This window comes from Helicoverpa zea, chromosome 31 (assembly GCF_022581195.2).
Source record: "Helicoverpa zea isolate HzStark_Cry1AcR chromosome 31, ilHelZeax1.1, whole genome shotgun sequence".
NCBI classification, from domain to species: domain Eukaryota; kingdom Metazoa; phylum Arthropoda; class Insecta; order Lepidoptera; family Noctuidae; genus Helicoverpa; species Helicoverpa zea.
The window spans coordinates 15,977,767-15,999,670 of NC_061482.1; the positions used below are offsets into that span (position 1 = coordinate 15,977,767).

The 21,904-nt window shown below is 36.3% G+C and overlaps 1 protein-coding gene and 1 long non-coding RNA gene across 2 annotated transcripts in view; one reads left to right on the top strand and one right to left on the bottom strand.

Annotated features, from left to right (window-relative positions):
• Nucleotides 1-18,349, bottom strand: part of LOC124644979 (mitogen-activated protein kinase kinase kinase 12) — a 40,346-nt gene extending 21,997 nt beyond the window's left edge. Inside the window, exons 1-4 of the mRNA XM_047184679.1 lie at nt 18,297-18,349; nt 17,997-18,207; nt 11,918-12,094; nt 1,683-1,884 (exon numbers count right to left, since the gene is read on the bottom strand). Of these exons, the coding sequence (XP_047040635.1) occupies nt 1,683-1,884; nt 11,918-12,094; nt 17,997-18,177 (560 nt within the window). The 5' untranslated portion in view covers nt 18,178-18,207; nt 18,297-18,349. The remainder of the gene's footprint in view (nt 1-1,682; nt 1,885-11,917; nt 12,095-17,996; nt 18,208-18,296) is intronic.
• Nucleotides 18,350-18,573: 224 nt separating this feature from the next.
• On the top strand, nt 18,574-21,620 carry LOC124645038. The gene is made up of 3 exons (XR_006986141.1): nt 18,574-18,670; nt 19,074-19,155; nt 20,734-21,620. It is a non-coding gene; the product is annotated as an uncharacterized LOC124645038 (long non-coding RNA).
• The last annotated feature ends 284 nt before the right edge of the window (nt 21,621-21,904 follow it).

Genomic DNA, 21,904 nt, shown 5'->3' on the forward strand with positions numbered 1-21,904 from the left:
ACTGCAGTTTACTCTGTGAATAATTTACTGCGCCAACCGTACTTTGTTGACGCCTACAAATACGTCCAAACAAAAATAGTTTCTGTTCGGAGGACACTCTGATGTGCTGAATACCCAGTAGTCATATAAATTGCAAATGTATGGCCAATAATAGCGTTTGGATTAAATTAAGTGGGTTACTTCGTTATGAATATTCTCAATCACACGTGCCCGCTCTGTACGTAGTACTGATTTCAATAAGCTGTATAAACTGTACCCTAAGTTGTCCAGGTAAAGCTCTAATGCATTACGTATGTCATCACATTACGGAGATAGGGCTGAACACTCAATCACATACCGATTAACATTGAGACTTACTCAATATTGTAGGTAGGTTATTCATGACTGCACAGTACGTACGCACCGTACGGCCAACACAGAAGATGGTATTAATTAACAGAGCGCAATGCGCGGAGTCCAAAAACAATAGGCGAGTCTGCGCAATCCTCATTAGTACCTATGTGTTTATCTGTTTATTTCCAAAATGCGAAAGTAACTCTATCTGAACCTATCTCCAGATTTTACAGAAAAACTGTTGAGCTAGGAGTCCAGAGGTACGTTGTTACCCGGTGAAGAAAACGACAAAAAACTAGATTTAATATTATCAGTGCACAAAAAATGCAGCTGTACAATAAAAGCTTTAAACCATGTCACGAGTTGTTACTCAACACAAAAATAAAGATTCATATTTGTCTTCCTATTCAATTGTTGAGCTGGCAATGTGCAACCAAATTGGTTTTCCTACAATAGGAATCCGTAGTTGGAAAAGGGTTGTCTGGGAACCTTGACTACCTCTCTACGTATTGACTAACAATGGACTTGGCTAACTAATTTTTGTGATGTTTTTTAGCAAACCAGCTAATATTTTTTGGTGCAGCGGATTGTATTTTAGCCCGTACAGAGCTTTGTCAGGCTGCACAGCGCTTTAACGAGCGTCACAGCGCTTTGAAACAGCGCTGCAAGATAATAATACGCCTAGTGAACTATGCCGACGGCGACTGCCGGTGTATCAAACAAAAAGGGCCTCGTAAATACCGAAACAGAGAAACAGTTAATTTGTACGAATATTTATTTACTCGGAATATGTACTCCAATTAAAAGTTGATTAAATTCATATCTCGGAACAACGAGCTTTTTTTCAAAAGATCGTTCTTGCTTTTGAAACGTAATGAACACAAGAATCCGGCAATTTATGAAACTTCTTTGTTAATTAATACATTGATACATCATACGAGAACGTATATATTTTTACATGAATGGAAAAATTCTCAGGTACTGAAAACACAAAGAAATATCCTCATATTTGTTTAATTAATTACCAGCTTTTTGTCAAGAAAAATTTCATATACACCTAGTGACCTCGTATTGACTATTTGATGTTATTCTAGCATTGGAATAGTAAATGCAGTCAAAGGAGAATAAATATTAAAACAATGGAAGAAATTAAATCTAAACAATTGAGTCGGCTCTTTGCAAACAACATAGACACGCTTTTGTTGTCTGCGTAACGAAACATCTAGAAAGGCGGACCTACAAATTGAAAGCAGGAATTCTCCGCTTCAAATGAAAAAGAAATTGCGAAAAAACAATGGCATATATGACAAAAAGCTGGCAAGCGTACACAATAATAATAAAGCACTTACTTCGGAGATTTCAAATCTCTGTGGATGATCTTATTACTGTGTAAATAAGTCATCCCCTGCGCGATCTGTTTGGCCCATTTCAGGATCTGCGATGGTAAGAAGCCCGACCCACTATGAATGTATTCGAATAGTGGGCCGTACTGGCAGAATTCCATTATGATGTATGCATGTGGTCCGTCCGTGCTGACTCCTTTGAATTGCACTAGAGGAAGAGAAAGAAAACACGAATTAGAACAAACAGACAAGTTTATCTCGAGAGTTAATTAAACAGAAAGTTGTAGGGAACTCTGGGATCAAGTCTTAGTTTACAGGAAATTCTAAGTTAATGTGGGGTACAGATGTCATGTGAAACTAGGAAGGTATTAGGTTAAGAGCTTTCTGCGGCGATTCAAAACACGATACAGATTGGTCTGTTACACAAATCCGAATTTCAACCTAGTTCGATATTTGGAGTAAACCAAACTCACTTTTGGCCGAGAGTTGCATTAGTTTAAATCTGTGTGGGTTACACGTCTGATATAAATTAGTGAAGGTCGAATTATAGCCTATATATTTTGTAATTACGTAATTCGGAATATTCCAAATGTTCTCTTTAAAGTTATTGGTGCTTCGGTAATGCTATTAATATTCCACTAACGTGCAGTGCCTGATTTAAGCCGTTAAGAGCTCAACTCAAAAGCGAAGTTTAAGCATAGCAAGTGTTGTAAATGTAACGTACTTGTTGTACCACAACGCTGACAGGGTTTTAGGAAGTTTGTTATACACAATTCAGTATCGCCTAATTCTGTACAGTGCAGACTGTGCAGTCAAGTAGTAAAACCCCTTCAGTCTCCCATTTATTTGTATCGATGAACACTTCGTTTTAAAGGATCTAAGAAGCAAACATTAAATTTTCAAGAAAACAGTTCTTGACAAAGCTCTTGGTTGTTCATAGACACGTTGGTTTATTTCTGTTATCAACTTAGTGCTGCGGATGTACCATCTCAAGGAAATTAAAACGTGGTCAAAGAGGTGTTCTATGAATGAACCGATAAAACTTGTAACAATATTTTGCACTACACCATAAAAACTTTTAAAGGTCTGTTGAACACTTGTCAAAGAAATTGTCAGGCGTTGATATGAGGTCCGTTTTGCACACACATTTTTAAAACAAGTGTTAACAGATGTTTGATTTGAACATGACTTGAAATTGCCATTCGAACATTTCGATGGCATCAAACTAAACTTGACAGTGCAATCAAGATGTTACATCGAATATCTCTTCCGCGATTATTAGTAGTATACTGTCGAATTGCAATAGTATATCCCAGGTATTATTGCTAAGCCTCAAAGGGCTCAAAGGAATGGATGTATTGATTTCGATATACTGTCTGTACCCAGAACTGAAAGGATTGATGGATAGACGTTATACGTTGACAGATCGAACGTTAGTTAGTTAGACTACGAGTATATTTGATTTTGGTTCAGGTGGGTGAAATGAAAAGATTGATTTTTCGCTTTTAATTTAAAAATTCAGCTGAACTACATGACGTATAGGTAGGTTACACGCACAGCGCGGCAGTTTTTTTTTAAAGGGGCAGACACAATACGTCGCGACGCGTTGCGTTTTGGTATTTCAAAAGTGAAAAGGCTGACGATTTTAAATAAAAATCATGATTTTTGATCACTTTTTACAATGACGAGTTGTATTGTATGACGTGTGCCAATGGGAATCAAACGGCTCAAATAAGTTTTTAAAAAAATCCTTGAAGTTTTAATGAACGTCATTATAACTAGAAGTCTAGTTGGATATTTTTATTGAAACTTATCTTGCATTGACTGTAAAAAAATTGTTCGAACTTCAATAAAATCCGTGGAAACTTTCGCATAAACACCGCCCGATCGCGCGGAGAAAGACTACTAAATCGTGCGTGAACCGTCTTAGGACCAGTCCCAATATTCTATCTATCTATTGTTTTCCTTACTAGAGATAGGAATTTGACATTACTTCTATGGGGCTAAATTCAAAATTCCATCTCTAGTAAGCAAATCAATATTAATATTTGGAACAGCCGTCAAGCTACACAGCAAGAAACAAAAAACATAGACCAACATATGTAGAGATACACTGCTCTCAGACTGAGCAATAACAACAAGCCACATTGACATTGAAATCCTCTTTAAAGTAACCTTCCGGACTGCCGCCGACAGCCGGAAAACGAACCCTCGACAATACACGGGCTAGTTTATTTTCCTTTTGATTCAGTTGTTATTCGAGTCCTAGCAATAATTGAATGTCGCGGTGAAATAGCGGATGTAAATAGGTCAATGTCGAGTGTGCGTTGTTCGGGACGTTTTGATCCATTCCCTTGATTGCATTGCAGCCTGCAATTTACACGGGGAAATCTAATCTGTGTTTACGTTTGTCAACCGGTTGGCCGTGAAAATAGGTGTGTTTTGTTATGCGATAGGCTGTCGTGATTAGCTGTATTTACTTTGTTGCGGTTAAAGCAATAGTTTGATTATGAAATTGTGTGTGTCTATACATTTTATGTCGATATTAAAGTTTCAGCGGTTAACAAATGCTTAGTGTAACATTTGGGACAAAGATTTAGCTTGCTGGTTGATTTGTCGTTTCAGAGTCATTAAGATTATGATATTTATCCGAAACCGATTTTTTTATTAAAGACCATCTCGAAAAAAATGGCGTATCTCTCGTCACAATAATTTTACAACAAATATATTGCTTACAATCAACAAAATGTAGTTTGAGGTTAAAATAGTGTACTAATTAGAACGAAAACCGATGGCATCTAAAAGCAAATTCTGAAGCTCCAAATTGAGAATGTTATTGAATTTACTATGAAATTAATAGAAGCAAATCTAACTACGATTTCGACGAATTTCCCAGTTCGTGGAATTCGGTACGACATTTTGCCAATTCTCAGTATGCTTAGTTAGGATGGCAATATCTATATACATACATAGGTACATACATAAACATGTATGTTGGTACACCTTTGACAGTCGGAGTGTATATTAGAAGCAAGATATCCGAAAACCAGTCTTACCTAAGGGGTTTCGGGTCTCCCAAGATAACTGGGTTGTTAGACTAGAGCTTTTTTTTTTGATGATGTGACATCGTATATGTAGACAGATTATCCAAGTTACCTTTGACGCAAACATATTCCCTACGAAAAACTAATCGTTCATGTCAAGCCCAGAGACTGCACCAAAGCAGAACGGAGCGTTTTTTTAACCAATTTCTTCTTTCAGCCGTTTAAATTAGCAAACTTTTCTTAACATTTTATTTATTAATTTATTTAGTATACTATGGAGAACTTACAGCTAAACAAAAACTAAACAATAGAAGGAGACATAGTCGACAGAGAGCCAATTAAAAGTCCTCGCTTATAGTAAGCAGTTTACTGAAATATGCTCTTTTATGCTACAATTATTTCTTTCGGGTGTTCTTATTCAACTGCGGTGAGATTTATCAACAGGATTTTATGCTCTTTTAAAGAGAGCAGACGACTACTTTTGCTTGTTTTTGCTACAATCTTATCAAGATGCCTTTTTGAAGACACTGAATTCTTGCTACATTTTTATTTAATTCTGGAAAATTTGTAACATGAAATAGCCTTACAAAGTCTACTTTTGAAGACACTTCCTTAGAATTTTGCCTGGATTAAAACTCTAAGATAATATTAAAAGGCAGGGAAGGTTCCTGGTTAGCTATTTATTCGGCGGCTATATTTTTTAAGCTGACTTACTAATAGTATTAAAACTTTGTCAGACAGCGGGTAAAGATTGAATGAGAAAAGCTTAAGTTTGAAAGTCTGCCGTGAGAGTCCTGTGCCCGACCGTGGACTGTCTGGAGAATGATGATCAGTAGCAGAGCTACTTAAGGACAATTACCGGACTACCTATTGTCCACTGCACATTTAACTACTTAAGGACTTCATCAAATGTTCAATTCCTTCAAGCAATAATATATCATGGACACTTTCAATGGCAAAACAATATAAAAGCTAAATTATAATAATTGTTTGATAAACATAATACCGCCCTGCCAGTAAGAGGATAATATGTTCATGTTCTAACTAATGAGATATCTACAACATACAACATACGACATTTATGTATTTGGTTCGAGGAATACCTAATAACTGATATTCCTCATTTATGAAAGTATCACAAACGGCGACATGTTTTACGTTAGATACTCTTTTTAACTGATACTTTCCAATATTCCTTCATTTCTCAGCGTACCGTTTGCATGTTATTACGTGTTCTTAGAAAAAACATGCTTTTCCTTTGACATATGATTGTGCGGCGTTGCAGGAAAAATTAACATGGGTATGCAAACATTGCTATGTACTTATTGATTTGCGCTGCAATATTTCTCTTTATAATGATACACGTAGGCGCGTTCGAAGAATAGATAAAGAGGACAGGAACTTGACTGTTAAAACCCTGTGCCACAATATCGAGGTATCGAGTTGCCCGGGATACAAAGTTGTGGAGGTCATATAAGCTGTCGCGAAATGTCAAACATTAGCACTAGAGCAGTAATAGGTACTAGTAGTAGTGCAGATATTCTGGAAGCGGACCTTAAATAGAGTTGGGAAAAGGCTAGGCAGATAGGTTGGTTAGTTCGACAGAAGCTCGTGTGCTACGTTGATAGGGTATACTCAAGAAATCATCTTGAGTATATTGTTCTACTAGCTGTTTCCCCGGGGAACTTCTTCCCGTACCCGGATAAAAAATAGCTTATGTACTAGGGAAAAATACATGATGTGCCAACAAATAGATAAAGGAAGATCAAGCGATCAAGACTACCCCAAGAAGTTGTGTCAATGTCTTTTACCTGCACGGGTAAAGTTTTCGGGAGCCTCATAAGCTACTGAAGGTTTCAATGTCGCCAAGTATCCCGGGCAAGTGGAATTGTGTCAGTAGGTCATTGTCAGGGTTTCGAACCTTCGAGCGGGTTCACTCGGCGGTACGCAACCTGTTGGAGTCTCACGCGGGTAACATGAATAATTAGAATATATTTAAAATTGTACAATGTTGCGGGAAAAACGGAAAAAGTTTCAACGCGAACTGAGTTCAGATTTGTCGAATGCAATTAAATATATGTGGGCATGCTTTATACAGAAGCGTGGGCGCATAAAATTGTTGCTGTCAGCGACACTGGAGATATTTGAAACTTTGAAAGGCATGCACATTAGTACGTACATAGTCTTGTGTACCTACAAGACAAAGTCACACACACACACATACACGGATAACATTTTTCTAAACAAGAAATAGAAACCTGATATCAGGATAAACAAATGAAACCCGATAAACGGTCAGCTAATTCCTAAGCTACCTATGACTACAATTGATCCGTACAAGTGGTCAGAATGTAGGCAAATCGTTTATCATATATTTCTGACTTAAATTTATTATTATTCGATACATTTACAACTGAGCAATATAAGATTGTGGATTACTAATCTAATCATTTCTAACGTAATTCCTCCTCAATCCAGTTAGGGTCGATTCACATTTGACGCACAATGCGTCGCGTATTATCGGTCACGTACCGCCATGACAAACAAACATACGATAAAACATTCAATCATTCACGCCTAACCGATGATGCGTTAGTGCGTCGATCATACATTTACGATACAACACATTTTCCATCAAATATGAACCGACCCTTACACTGTCAATAAGATACGACCCTTATACTGGTAAGACAGGCTGTCTAACAGGGTTTTCCATCATCAGATCCTAAACCTGATGACGATAGATGGGCTTCCATACAACAAACGTGATTTTTTTGCTCATTTTCTAAATAATGGCACGGTACCTTTCGTGCGTGATTCCGATTCGCACTTGGCCGGTTTTTTATGTTCTAAATTCTAAAACAAATCATTCAAATTCGAATTGAAAAGCTCCTCCTTTTTGGTAGGTAGGTCAACGGAACAGACCAACAGCACTTCACGTTTCATCAATCCAACTCAACGAGTTCAGGATAATTTGTTCCGATCTGGTATTCAACTTAATTGGAATTCGTTATAGGTTTTATAATAGTCCCATTTCAATAGAGATGCAGATGGACTAGATATAAATCGGATTAAAAATAAAATACAAATAATCTTCAATTGATATCGAGTTGTAAGTACTCGAACAAATTGGGTTTTCCATGAAATAGTTAAAATATATTCATGGTTTGAAGAGCTTTTCTGATTCGATTTAAAAATATTTTACCTATATAATGGAATCCTTTCGTTTGAACTTGTTCATAGCATATTTTAAATAGGTCATAGGCCAATCTGAAATTTTAGAGGCATTTTTATGTTTTAACGCCGATCAAGTTGCGCGGAACTTGTTAAATAAAACTGTCAACATGACTCTGGTAGTTGTTTCATCTGAACGTTATAAACATTTGCACGGAACAAGTATGAGCAGGGTAAAAGACGTATTTTTTCTCCCAAATTAGGACGATTCAAGATTTATGCAGAATGACGATTAAGATTTCGTGAAAAGACGACTAAAATTTGCTCCGTGCGGTTCGTTCATCACCGGTAGATGTGCTTTCACCATAAGTAATTTGTTTGACGTCCTACCTAATACCATCTAACTAATGTCCTATCTGGAGATTATATCACTCTCGGGTGAACTTCGAGACATTCTGAATTCGAAACAGCTATTTGGAACGACAGCAAGCAAAGCACTGTATTACACCAAAGGGCGTCTATGGTCGCTTTTACCCGCTAGCCAGTGTACTCTCAACTCTGACATGTAATTACCTAGCATCCAAAGTCCGTCAGTATCAGGCTCCAGTTGGTAATGTCAATGCATCCAGATTAATCCGAAACCAATATCCGTTTGTATCCAATGTTAGGGAGACGCAAGATATCAGGTTTGGGGAGGCCTATGAGGCAGACGCGTCATGTCCCTTTGTCTCAAGGAGAGATGGTAACACAAAGGAAAATTTGATGTTCAATCCTCTGATAAACCATTGTTTGGTTCACAAGTCATTTACGAATTGATAAGTTTCCACTAACAAACATTTAGGTAAAGTCAGATTTTAAGGTACGATTATTATTAGACATGAATGATAAGGTATTGACAATGGCGTGCCTGACCTTTGGAGGACACTAATAAGGTCGGTTTATGCCCTCCTAAAGCGACCTCCGCCTACGTTTATTTGGATACACACAATTAGGAGGTAGTCTTTAATTCACCGTCTCTTTGTGTATAAGACTCCTATTCGTTAGCTGATGAATTTCGGAATCTATGTTGAATGAAATTATTCAATATTTTTTGTATATATCTAGTAATATCTATTGACATAAATAAACGAACATTTCAATATAAAGCAAAATAATTATGCCATCACAGCGGTTTGTCGGTTGAAAAGTATTTCAATTGGTCAGCGGTTTTAATCCCACAATTATTTTATTGTTTACTGTACCTACTAACACTAAAATCAATCGATCACAACATATTAATGTAGCATTTCGCCGCATAATTAATTATTTCCCATTAAAGGTATTTACCGATGGTCGAGCCTATTATAAAAATATTAAAAATTAACAGCCTTACTCATAAACGTGAATTAAATATAAGTAATACTTAAGGACTGTTTAAGAAAATTCTTACTTATAAACGTTGCTTAAGCATGTCCTAACTAACAGTTAATCACTACTTAAGACTTTAAGTCAGTGGTTCTTAACCGGTGGTCCGCGGACCACTGGTGGTCCCTGGAGGCATTCCAAGTGGTCCGCGAAGCTTATCTTCGCGACGTTGCTATACGTTATCTAACTTAATTTTTATCGACTTATCTATGCGAGCGGGGGTTTTCGTATGGACGTATATCGGGTGTGTCGTACCTAGTCCCCCCATTCATGAAAATGTATGTTTGAGCTACATTTTACGTAATTTTGGTTTTGAGTCTTAAAAAATAATTAAAATTTCGCGCTCGCTTCGCTCGCGTATTCAGAAACTGTATGCCCTTATTGTTGCATTTGTCAACAAACAAAAAGTTAAGTACGTTTGGGCTAAATTTTACGTAATATTTGGTTGAAGTCCGTTGAAAATTTCGCGCTCGCTTCGCTCGCGCATTTGGAAACTACATAGGCAAGTTTTTCTTCATTTGCATTTGCTTACCTACACAACTGCCGACATGCGTTTAGCTTTGACTAGAAGTGACCCAAAAATTCACTTTTTACTGATAAATAATAAAGAAATGAGTGCTAATTTAGGTAAACCGATGAGGTGGTCCCCGGCAAGACAAACTTTAGTTAAAGTGGTCCCTCATGTCAAAAAGGTTAAGAACCACTGCTTTAAGTAGTGATTAGTTAAAATGTTGCTTAGAAGGTGATGAGAGGTTTTATAAGTAGATAGAGCTTCCTATTGAATTTAAATAAAATTCCGATACACCGATGGCTCTGAGCTGTTTATTTAAGTTGAAAAGATTAATTATATAAACTTTGATTTGTAATTACTGCTGTACAGAAATAAACTACCGGTGAAGTATTAAATTAACAGACGTCACGGTAATTATAAAACAGGAGCAGAATAGCCCGATTTCGAAGAAGTTTTCGTGACCAATTTTGGCTCACAATTTATTTCTTCCAATTAGTTACTTCATTTGAGAGTTTATTTTAAAATTTTGGATCCTGTTTGCCTTAAGGACACCGCTTTTTACGTCGACGTAATGATATGTCGTTTTGAGTGTACATTCATAGGGTGACAGTAAACAGTACGGTCTGTACGGTATTACACATATGGAAAAGAATGTTGAGATAGCAATAATATAAAAAAGTAGGAACTTATGACTTGAACGAGACGTTAACAAGTACCAAAATCACTTCATACGCCTAGCTTTTACCTTAGCATATGGGTATTGGCTTTCAGTCTAACCTGATGCTACATTTTATATGGAGTGACTGGCTATCTGACCTCATCCAATTACCAAGGCAACAAGATAACATTGGTTAAACTGGTTGTCAGACTTCCTGATACCGATAATTACTGCCAAAGATGTTCAAATGACAGCCTTGCTTAACATATCATAGGCTGATCCCTGCGGCTGTTAGCCACAAGATGCTCTAATTACCTAATGTATTAATTAGCTACGCCTCATCAGGTATCTGAAATCTAGACAAGCTGATAACCAAAATTAATTCCTCGAATTAAGGGAAAGTTCTTATCAGACGGAAAATGAGTCGAGCCTATAGTCATAAGGCAAGGCTGTGTTCAAACCAAACTGACTGTCAGCCGCCGAATGTCAGCGTCTACGCATATTACGAACAACGTATTGTCGCGTCGGTTAGATGTGAACGAAAGACTGAATAAGGATGGAAATACAATAAAATGCGTAAGGTTCGCTCGCATTCGGCGGCTGACAGTCAGTTTGGTTTGAACTCAGCCGTAAGTTACGAACCTAATTAATTCCACGATTCTAATATAAAATAAATTTATTTTCAAGAAAACCAAGTAGTTTTAGATACCTAAATTGTTGTTACTTCACTAAAATCTTGATGTAAATGGCACTTCCTGATAAATTGCTTCCCGGAATACAGAAATCTCGGTCAATTATGGTATTTCAATTTCTACTTCTATTAGATTTTGGAATAAAATAGAAATATGAACAGTTCTTCCTACGCTGTCAGTAAATTCACAACCGGTCTCAAAATTCTACCTATCTTTTGTTTTGCGTACTAAAGATAGGAATTTGACATTATGTACTTTTATATAGTGCTAGTTGTTAGACTATCGTCGCCAATGAAGACTATTTTTTTTTCACTACTAATATAAGCCACATCACGGTAGTGTCAAGTACATAGTTTTCATACGTTCTGCTTAATGCTTACATTCATAAAATTACGAATGCACATACCACGCGACCATTTTCGACCATCACTATTTTTACAAGACTACAAAAAGGAATTTAAGAAGTAACAACTAAAACTAATTAAACCCGAACCGATTTCGATGTATTAGTCCAGTAGCCAACGGTAAAAAAATCACTCGTTTTTGAAACAGTATTAAAACATATAATTAACAATTATAAAGGCTCTTCTTCATTGGTAATTAAAGCTCGCAGTCGGAGTGCGATTAGATATTGTTTCGACTGATATCGAATTGACCGAGAAGAGCTAGTAGGTTATAAAATTTCTTGCAGCTTATCAATTAAATTAACAACCAATGAAAAGGAGCCTTTTAAAATACCAAAATATTCTAAGACTTACCGATATTTTCATGGTTGAGTTTCCTTAGATGTTTGATGTTTGTGTCGTTGCGGTCCTGCGGCTGTTTGACAGCGACGATTTCGCCCCTGTAGTGGCCGCTGAAGACTACGCCCTGGGCCCCAGCTCCCAGGTACACCAGGTTCGACAGCTGATCGTAAGGTATCTCCCATTCTTGTTCTAGGGATAACATAAAAAAACAAATGAGGATAGGATACTGAGAAACAAAAACTATAGAATGTAACTGCTATGGTAAAATAGTCCGTATTTTACCATAGCGGTTACATTCTATTTATGCCATGGATTCATGTGAACATCCCGATTGACTATATTTCAACTCAAATGGAAGGCACAAACCACGCATGGAATACTCAAAATAATTAGCAATAATCCGGCATAATTGCTCCATGTTCATTACTAAAATTCTGAGTATTGCAAATCTGAAATCCGATCGTATCCAATAATCTGCCTAGAATTTCCGCTGAACCATAATTGATTAAATCAGTCGACTGGATGTGTCATAGAGCGCCGACAAAGCCTAATTCAAAGGGGAATTTCGAAACATAGCCAATAGGATTAATTTATATAACTTGAATGCCTCACCTATAGGTCTTTGTGAATAATAACGCTCATAAAGGACTTTCGGGTTACAGCCAATAATACGGATTTATTAATTGATAGAGAGCGTAAAGGGATGGACACTGTTACTGGAAATAAACTTGATAGGCAGTTTGACACAGAGTTAAGTACTTACCTACTTGCAAATGTGAATAATGATAAAATATTTATTTATGCTTAAAACAGTTTACAAACCAATTACATTAACATATAATGGAAAATAAATAGAAAAAAATAACATGATATGAAATAAAACACATAAAACTTAATACAATATTAATAAACAGAACAAAAGGTAAATATACAATTTAATTAAAGCAAAGTAGCTTTAATGTTGAATGTGTTCGGTACATAGCTTTTATAGTGACACTTTTAACCCAACGCCTTAGAAACTTTAATTTTTTCAGTCTAAAACATTTGTATGTACACAAATATATAAATCCATAACCTTAACCAATACTTTATTTTCTAACTGTAAAATCAAATACATATGACCAATAAATACACCATGAAGTAATCCTTTAAGTGGAGTCACAGACTTCAAAAAGCTCAAACCGACTCGTAGGTCAAACATACTATGTACATTTATTAAGATGCAATTCCGTAATACAGTTGTACGCCCATGCAAATGCTATGAAGTCGACGGATTACTTTTCTCAAGAAAGTCTTCGCTTTTCTTAGAAAACCTAGCAATATTGGCTAAGAACGTTTGTGCGTATATTCATCCCACTCGGTAAGTAGCGACGGTACTTTTCGTATTAGATTGCGAACGTCTAATTCAATTTAGAGATTTAGATTTTTCAACCACCGCCGAAGCCCCTGAAAATAGTTAAAAAAGTGAAATAATAATAAATTAAAATAGTAGGATGAAACAAAACAAGTGAAATAAATCATAGTAGGATGAAACCACGGAGGAAGGAAATATAAGCAGGAAGGAGAAGGTAGGTCAGGCGATTTCTTGTAGGTCAGGTTCAGACGAAGAAGTATTTTTTTAATTCAAAGAGTTGGTCTCATGGAGAAGAACCGGCTAGAAACTCCATGGATACTCTTTTTAAAAGAAAATTAAATTAGTTACAATAGTTTTCTATCTTTTCCTGAGAAAGTTGTACAATGCAAATTGAGCTAAAAATGCATGAATAAATTTATACTTTTAACTGATTACAAAGTGTTCTTGATGCCTCAAGTTCCTTTAACTTTTCCTCCAAGTCTTTGACAGCGGAGACTATTCAAGTCATCATTTTGTAATCCTTGAGTTTAGTTACCTGAAATGTGACAGGAAACAGTGGCAGGCAAATGTTTCTAAGGACACAATTAGGACAGCGCAAATAGTTGTACAGAATGAGAACTAGCAGAAAAAGAAAATTTAACTAAAAATAAAAATTAAATACAGTGGTAAACAAGAAAAGTGACTATAATTAAGGAAGGGTACATTAGACAGGAAAGTTTGACTTGTTGTAGTCAATTGAAGTGTTTGTATGTCTGTTTTCACACAAACAGAGTCATTTAAAGAACACTTCAAAGTATTAAAAATACTGACATTTCCAAGTTTATACATATAAACTACCTTAAGTCACTTTGCTAAGTAAAGACAGAAGAGGAAAGAAAGATACGAGAAAAGTATAAGATAGCTCCAAATTTTAATATATATAACTAAGCATTGCTCCGGGTACCAATCAGTGGAATTGTTTAATAGGCTACCAACTAATCTCAAGTTATTCATTCATTTAAAAAGGAATTAAAAGCATTTTTGTTGGAAAAATGTTTGTACTCGGTATCAGATTTCATGCCTGATGCTATATGATTTTTTATACTAATCATTATCACTGTGTCAGGGAATTGAATTGTGTCACTATCTTTACTATAAGTTGTGAGTACCTACCTACAAATATTTTTGCATGTACCAAATATTGTAACTGATAAGTACCTACGTAATGTAATTAACTTAATGTCCTAATGTTCTACACATTGTAATTTTGTTTTGAATAAATGAAATGAAAACGTTAACGTCGTCGATTCTGCTTCCACAATATATTGTCAAGCAGAAGGAGACAGTAACTGAGCCGATGTTTGTGTAGGAACGTTGCTCATAACAATGAGCAGTGTACTTAAGTGGTTTGTATAGTGTATAAACACAGAGACACAATAATATGTATTAAAAAAAAAAAAAAAAAAAAAACTAATTGTTTCAAAAACAAAAAACAGGCTTTTTGCATCGTTTCTTAGCTAGTTATGTATTGCCATCAGAACCCAGTCTCTGTTGGAAGCTCGGTACTCGAAGTTGTTGACTCGTATATCTACCTAGGACAAGTAGTCCAATTAGGTAGGTCCAACTTCGAGAAAGAGGTCAACCGCCGAATCCAACTCGGCTGGGCAGCGTTCGGGAAACTACGCAATGTCTTTTCGTCCGACATACCTCAGTGCCTCAAGACGAAAGTCTTCAACCAATGTGTGTTACCAGTGATGACTTACGGCACCGAAACGTGGTCTCTCACTATCGGCCTCATCTCAAAGCTCAAAGTAGCTCAACGAGCTATGGAGAGGGCTATGCTCGGAGTTTCTCTACGTGATCGAATCCGAAACGAGGAGATCCGTAGACGAACCAAAGTCACCGATATAGCCCACCGGATCAGCAAGTTGAAGTGGCAATGGGCAGGCCATATTGCTCGCAGAGCAGATGGCAGATGGGGCCGAAAAGTGCTGGAGTGGAGACCACGGACTAGCAAGCGCAGCCTAGGACGTCCACCAACGAGGTGGACAGACGACCTTATAAAGGTCGCCGGAAGACGCTGGATGCAGGTCGCTTCCAACAGGTATCTGTGGAGATCAAAGGGGGAGGCCTATGTTCAGCAGTGGACGTCCTATGGCTGAGATGATGATGATGATGATCAGAACTCAGAGCGTATGAAAAATTTCATCCTAATCTAAAGTGGGTCAAATTAAGATTCCAAGATGTTCTTACATACATATTTACGCGAGAAGCTAATGATAGTGCAATACAAGCTTAATAAATAATATAAGCGTGTATATAAAAAAAGAAAAAATACTCCACCGATTTCAAATCATCCGTTTAGCAGCTGGTTCACTCATTCACATATTAACAACATTGTTACATACACTTATTAACTAAATTACACGATTATAAAGAAAGATATTTTAAACACAATTATCAATAAATAATTATTTTTCTAAAGTATTAAATCACAGAGCCGTTTTTACACCAGTGTTGCCAGAGCAAAAAAAAAAGACAAATCAAAACCATTCTACCAAAGATTGGTCTTAATTAATTGGTGATTTTATTTTGAAAACAATGGGCTTGTGGGTGTACTCAGTTGTTTGGGGACGATGAACGATCCCGAACACCCGCACTTTGGCCAAGCTACTTGGAAAATTTTGCGTTTGGACGTTTCCCGCAGACAATACCTAAAAGGACTAAACTATGTGTATGTACAATAAGTTCTTTGCAATAGCAATGACTGATTAAAAAGGTGAAAGAAAAAATCTCCAGGAAACCAGCAGTGGAACAATAAAAAGGCTGATGATGATCCATACTGTATATACAGAAGGTATAGACAGATCTTTCTTGCCATATCGAATTTCATCCATCCATCGTCTCTTTGGTCGTCCCCTTCCACTATATCCATCCACATTCATACACAAAAGCTAAAGATCAGACAGAAGATTCTACACCGTTGTTGAAATATAACGAAAATTTTCCGTAGTACTCAATGCATAATACTTTTAATCAATTTCCTACTAAGACACTATTATGTATATTCTAGATAACATAAGACATTTAATTAACAATGTTTTTTATAATTAAGAGTGCAGTTATGTTCCATAGTGAACAGGATTCAATAACAAATTGAAATTGAGGCCTATTTGAAACTAAAACAAGTTGAATTTGAGTCAATCTGTCACTTATTGAAAATGACAAAAAAAACTTACTAAGAAACAAACCGGATCCAAACCGGCCCCGAGTCCTTCGTAACTAACAACAACTAATGAATAACTTTGAATACCCAATTCTATTTTTCCCAAAAAAAAAGATGAAGCTCTAACATTAGCTTTTTCATCTTTATCTTTGGTAAGCTTATATTTCGAAAATGATTATACAAGCATATGTACTAAAAAATATACCAATCATATGTCACTATGCCAACTGCCTAGCTTATCCCCAATCACATTAGCGTTGGCGTCCAGTGTCACCGGATACTACTAATGTTTTACATGGAGCGACAGCGTATCTAACCTCTTCAACCAAGTTATCCCCCAGTCTGCCCAATTCTTGTAACTAACACTGGTTGTCAGATTTACTAGCATCTCTACTAGACCGACTACCAGTAACGAATGCCAAATATTTTCAAATGACAACCAAGACCTTCAGCTCACATGCCTATACAATTTTCAAAACATGACATTTTATTTTTAAAACCTTTTCAAAATTCTCCCTAAAATCACAATCAATAAATCATTGACAGATTATTTATAGTTAATGGATCAATTGAATCATTATCTCAATGAGTAGTTCATTTGTTTAATAAGCATTTGTATTAAATCATGTGAAGATTACCTTCAAATGTTTCAGTTTATGTCAATTCTTGGAATTTATAATTAGAACAGATCCTAGACTGAGCTGCAGTAAAATCAATATCTATGCCCCTATGTCCTAAATATGAGACCTGACCCAGATTCTAACTGAACTGGAAAATGGAAGTGCATCAGATGGTTAAGTGTTGCAGGCTTTCTTGAAGTATATCTTTTTAGTAATAAGGATTGATTCAATGATTCCTTTTGTGTACTAAACTGCTAGATTTATGACAAAAATAAAATTAAGGAAGATGCTGTTCAGCTTCAAACCAAGATGAAACCAAGTTTGATCAATTTGCTATCAACATGATGTTAACATTAATTTAATTCTGTATCCACATGTAATGATAGCTTTTCAATGTAACACATTAGCTAATTGATAGATAATAACAGCATACAACTACCAAATTGAATACAGAACAACAAGGCCATTATTGCTCTTCCATGTCTTTCTTTAACTTATGCTATGCCCTGAAGTCTTCCACAAAAGTTGCAATAAAGCTTGTCTAAGCAGCTCTATAGCCATTTCCAACTAATAAGAATCTTATAGTAACATTATATTACATTTTAACTGAATACACAAGCATCAAGTCTCTTCAGTTACTGATAAAATTACTGGGAAAATGGGTCAAGGATGCGACCTTTACAGAATCTTTAACGAAAAAGCAAAACTCCATAGACACGCGCCATCCTTGTAATAATGGCACATAATAGTCCTCTAGTAATGATTCTTAATTCAAAACATCAATAAATCCGCGACGCAGCATCCCCCGAATCGAACAGGCAGCGCAGCGGCCTTCAGTCTCGAGCTATTTATAGCACAAAATGCATAGGGTCCCAGTATTGCGTACCCCACATAAAATGACTAAAAACTCACCTTGTGGCTTGTGGTCTGCTGTGCTGAATAGGGAGAAGACGGTGGAGAAGCACTCCATCACGCCCCCCATCCATAATAATTTCTTTTTGTCTTCTTCGGGTTCCAAGGCTGGAAAACATCCTTGAAGCCTGTCCTCCAAAATATCCGGTGCATCGGGGTCCTCGGGAGGACTCCCGTCCATCTTGTATGCTGGTTCGCAGCTCTATTTTATCTGCACACGAAGTAATATGTTAATCATTTACACAAATAAACAAGAAAATCCATTTTGGAAATAAAAATCAAAACAAGGATCTCACTCACTTCTGAGGCGTGAACCATAGACAGACTTAATATTTTTCTTTACAGTTTACACACACAGCCATAGTGAAACTTCACAGATTATACACAAAGAAATAAATAATAAAATTCTGCATTGTTCCAAATTATAAGAGTTTGTTGGTCAAACATAACCTGATTTTAATTTAACTGAATTTATTTTAAAAGAGAGGTTCTTTTATTCTCTTAGATTTTCAACATCGCACCATTTTCAATTTTAATCGTGCTGATTAGAGCATAGACCGATTTTGACACTTGTGTCAGATGTCAGATAGATGTGTAAGAGCTCGATGGTAAGAAGCGCCAAACAAGGCATAAATAAACTTACGCACATTATTAACAATTTTATAGTCAAGTAGGTAAGTAAAATTACACTTTGTCATCGATATATATTTACTACACTACCAGATGTAACGTTTCGTGTTTTCCCATTGAGTTGAGCTTCGCGCATTACATCAGGCATTAGTGCGATTTTGGCATAGCTTCAGGTTGGATGTGTCCGGAGCGAGACGAACTTTTGACATTTGACAACTATAATCTAAATCTGGACCTAAATAACAATTCATTGGTAATCAAATTTTTTTATGTAATTAAATGTAGTTCAAGTGTTTGAATAGCAAGTAATTTCATTACAATTAAATTTGCACGATAAAATTATGAACCAAAAAAACCATGCAGTGCAGATGTGCCATAAAACTGGTAGTAGGTAAAATATTAATGAAAACAGATTTCAGTTAGTGATTTTATGTTCTTTCTTTTTAGATAATATGACGTCGTGTGTATTTCGCTACTGTAAAAACACTTCTAGAAATGTCAGCGCATCATCAGGGATCAGTTTTCATCGGTAAGAGAAGGAAAAGATATAATATATGTTACATACAGCCAAAGTAATAAGTCTGCATATTATACATATTATCTAGCTATTATTTTAAATATCTACTCAATTTGGATAAAGTGATAATTGACACAGAATTAATCACATTAACTAGCAATTTTATATAATATCTCCATAGACTTAGATAATGTAATAAAACAAATAGGTAAAAATTATGATTTCACGTTAACTAACTAAAGTGTCTGGTAGCTGACCTTAATATAATTCGAAAAAGGCTAGTTAGCACAGTGCAGGGCACCCCATAATATGTAGTAGCGAAAAGTCTCCTCTTTGAGGTGTGGCTCGGGCCACTATATGGACGGCCCGGAGGACACGGTGAAACTCACAGTCCTGGTGTGCCCTGCCTGGGAGGGGCACCGCCGTGTCCTCGTCGAGGCAATGTGCGGTGACCTCTCGTACTCGGCCCTGGTTCAAGCCATGGTCCGGGGTGAGAGGTAATGGGATGCCGTCGTCTCATGCAGACGCTAGAGAAGTTCACACCTCTCATCCCAGCTGCTGCCATGAACGTAGAAGACACCACGGGCGCCGGGTGTCGAGTGACGTCTCCCGCCCATCGTAGGCGTGGGTTTGTGGGCGATGAGTTTCGGTGGGCTCATCGTCCTTCGATTCAGCAAACCCCAGCGGGTTTAAGTCACAGTCTGACACTCCTTCAAGCTGCTAAACCACAGCGGGAGGAATCATTTGATGATTTATCATAAAAAAAGTCGACAATAACTTAAACCGTTTTTAAGAATTAGTCAGTACCAAGTTGGTTATACCATATTTATTACTTTGGCTAACTTTGACCAGCTATTATGAATAATATCCAGATAAAGTAATTAATTTATCACATTGTCAAGTCAATTTGGGTAATATATATAATGACCAGAGTTTATGTATAATATATATTTAATCACTATGGCTGTAACATATACACATAATATGTAAAGATATTAAATATTATTAGATAATTAAAAATATTAAAATATGTGAATTTATAATTTAGTCAATGCCACGCGGATATTATTATGACATTATTCATCATCTATTCCTGTCAGAGGCGGCGTAAGGCGTGGGCGACGTGGGCCACCGCCTACGGCCTCGCGGTACAAGGGGCCTCGCGCCTCAAAAATGTTTAAAGCGAGAATAAAATAAAAGATACTAATCAATTTTGTTGTGAAACATGTTCTCGAACAAACACTACTTTTATGTCCCAAAACTCAAAAATTTTCACGCTCGCTTCGCTCGCGGTTTCTTCACTTCACACTTACCTTTTATTATATATGTTTAGGACTTTTACTGATCCAAAACTCAAAAATTTTCGGGCTAGCTTCACTTTACAGTTGTTTTCATTGTCAGTGTCAACATTTTTTAGTCTACCCTAGCAAAAAGGTAGCGTCGTTTTTAAGTCCTTTTATTAATAGGAAAGTAACTTATAGTTTCCATATGAACTTTCTTATTTACGGTACTACTTTAAGTCCCAAAATTGTAATACATAGGCGTCAACAAAGAGTTATACGTACTGATTCCTGTTTGTGCTTATTTCAGATTTGTTCACCCTGAGCACCCGAATAGAGAGCAATGGATTAAGGTTGTTCGAAAGGATAGATCCGAAAACACGTGGCTGCCTTCTAAAGCATCTCATGTCTGTTCTTTTCACTTCCAACCTGATGACATTTACAGGTCTGAAACTGGAAGAAATTTCCTTAAAAAGACAGCAATTCCGAGCAGTAATCCTACCCAGCCTGTTTCAGAGAGTCGACAGGATTCCCCCACATCGTTAGAAGAAGTACAAATATCCGACTCTGATTCAATTTTTGATTCATACGAAATGAATAAGCTGAAAATTATTATAAGAAAACTCAACGCTGAAAAAAATGTGCTCCGTGGAAAACTTTGTAAAATACAAAACCAAAATAAATATCTCCGTAAAAAAACAAAACGTTTAACTGCAATGGTCAAAGAATTAAAAGAAAAATTGAACCAGGTACACATATACAGAACCAGTTATTAAAAAAGCTGGAGTTAAACCTATTACAATACACTAATAAAATTGTATTATGAAAATGAATCATTAAATTTAAGACGAAAATAATCGATATATAAAACGTGCCGAACAAATAGTGTACCTTACTGAGATGAACTGCAGACTAAACGTAGCCCAAAATAGCAAATCAGAGCAATTTTAACACCTACGTCAGGGGGGAAAGCCTGGCCGGGATGCGGCCCCACGTCCACATTCTTAAAAACTCTACATATGTATGTTGTTCTGACATATAAGCCATACCTCTCAAAAACATCGATATCCATTCATTTCATCCAATAACAAACATGCATCACACTGGAAGTGCATTGCAAGTCTAAGATTTTCCTAATAATTATTTTTAAGAAAAAAAAAACTTTGTAATTAATATTAAAAAATCCTTAAAAATAAATTCCTGGTTTTAATATATTGCATGATTTTGAATTCACTTACATATAAATAGAAGGTCTTTGTCCTTATCATTTATTTATTTTTCAACTTAATATAAATTACATTTTTAAATATAAAAAAAAAGTTGCCACCGATATCGGGCACAGGGTCCAAGGTACCGGTGGTCTTTTTGAAGGTCTTTATTATTAAGCTTTTTGAGTAATGAAGAACATAGGCAAAATTCGAGCGAAAATATTGTGTCACTTCTGCAATTAACATCATTGGGGATGAATACCTGTCACAATA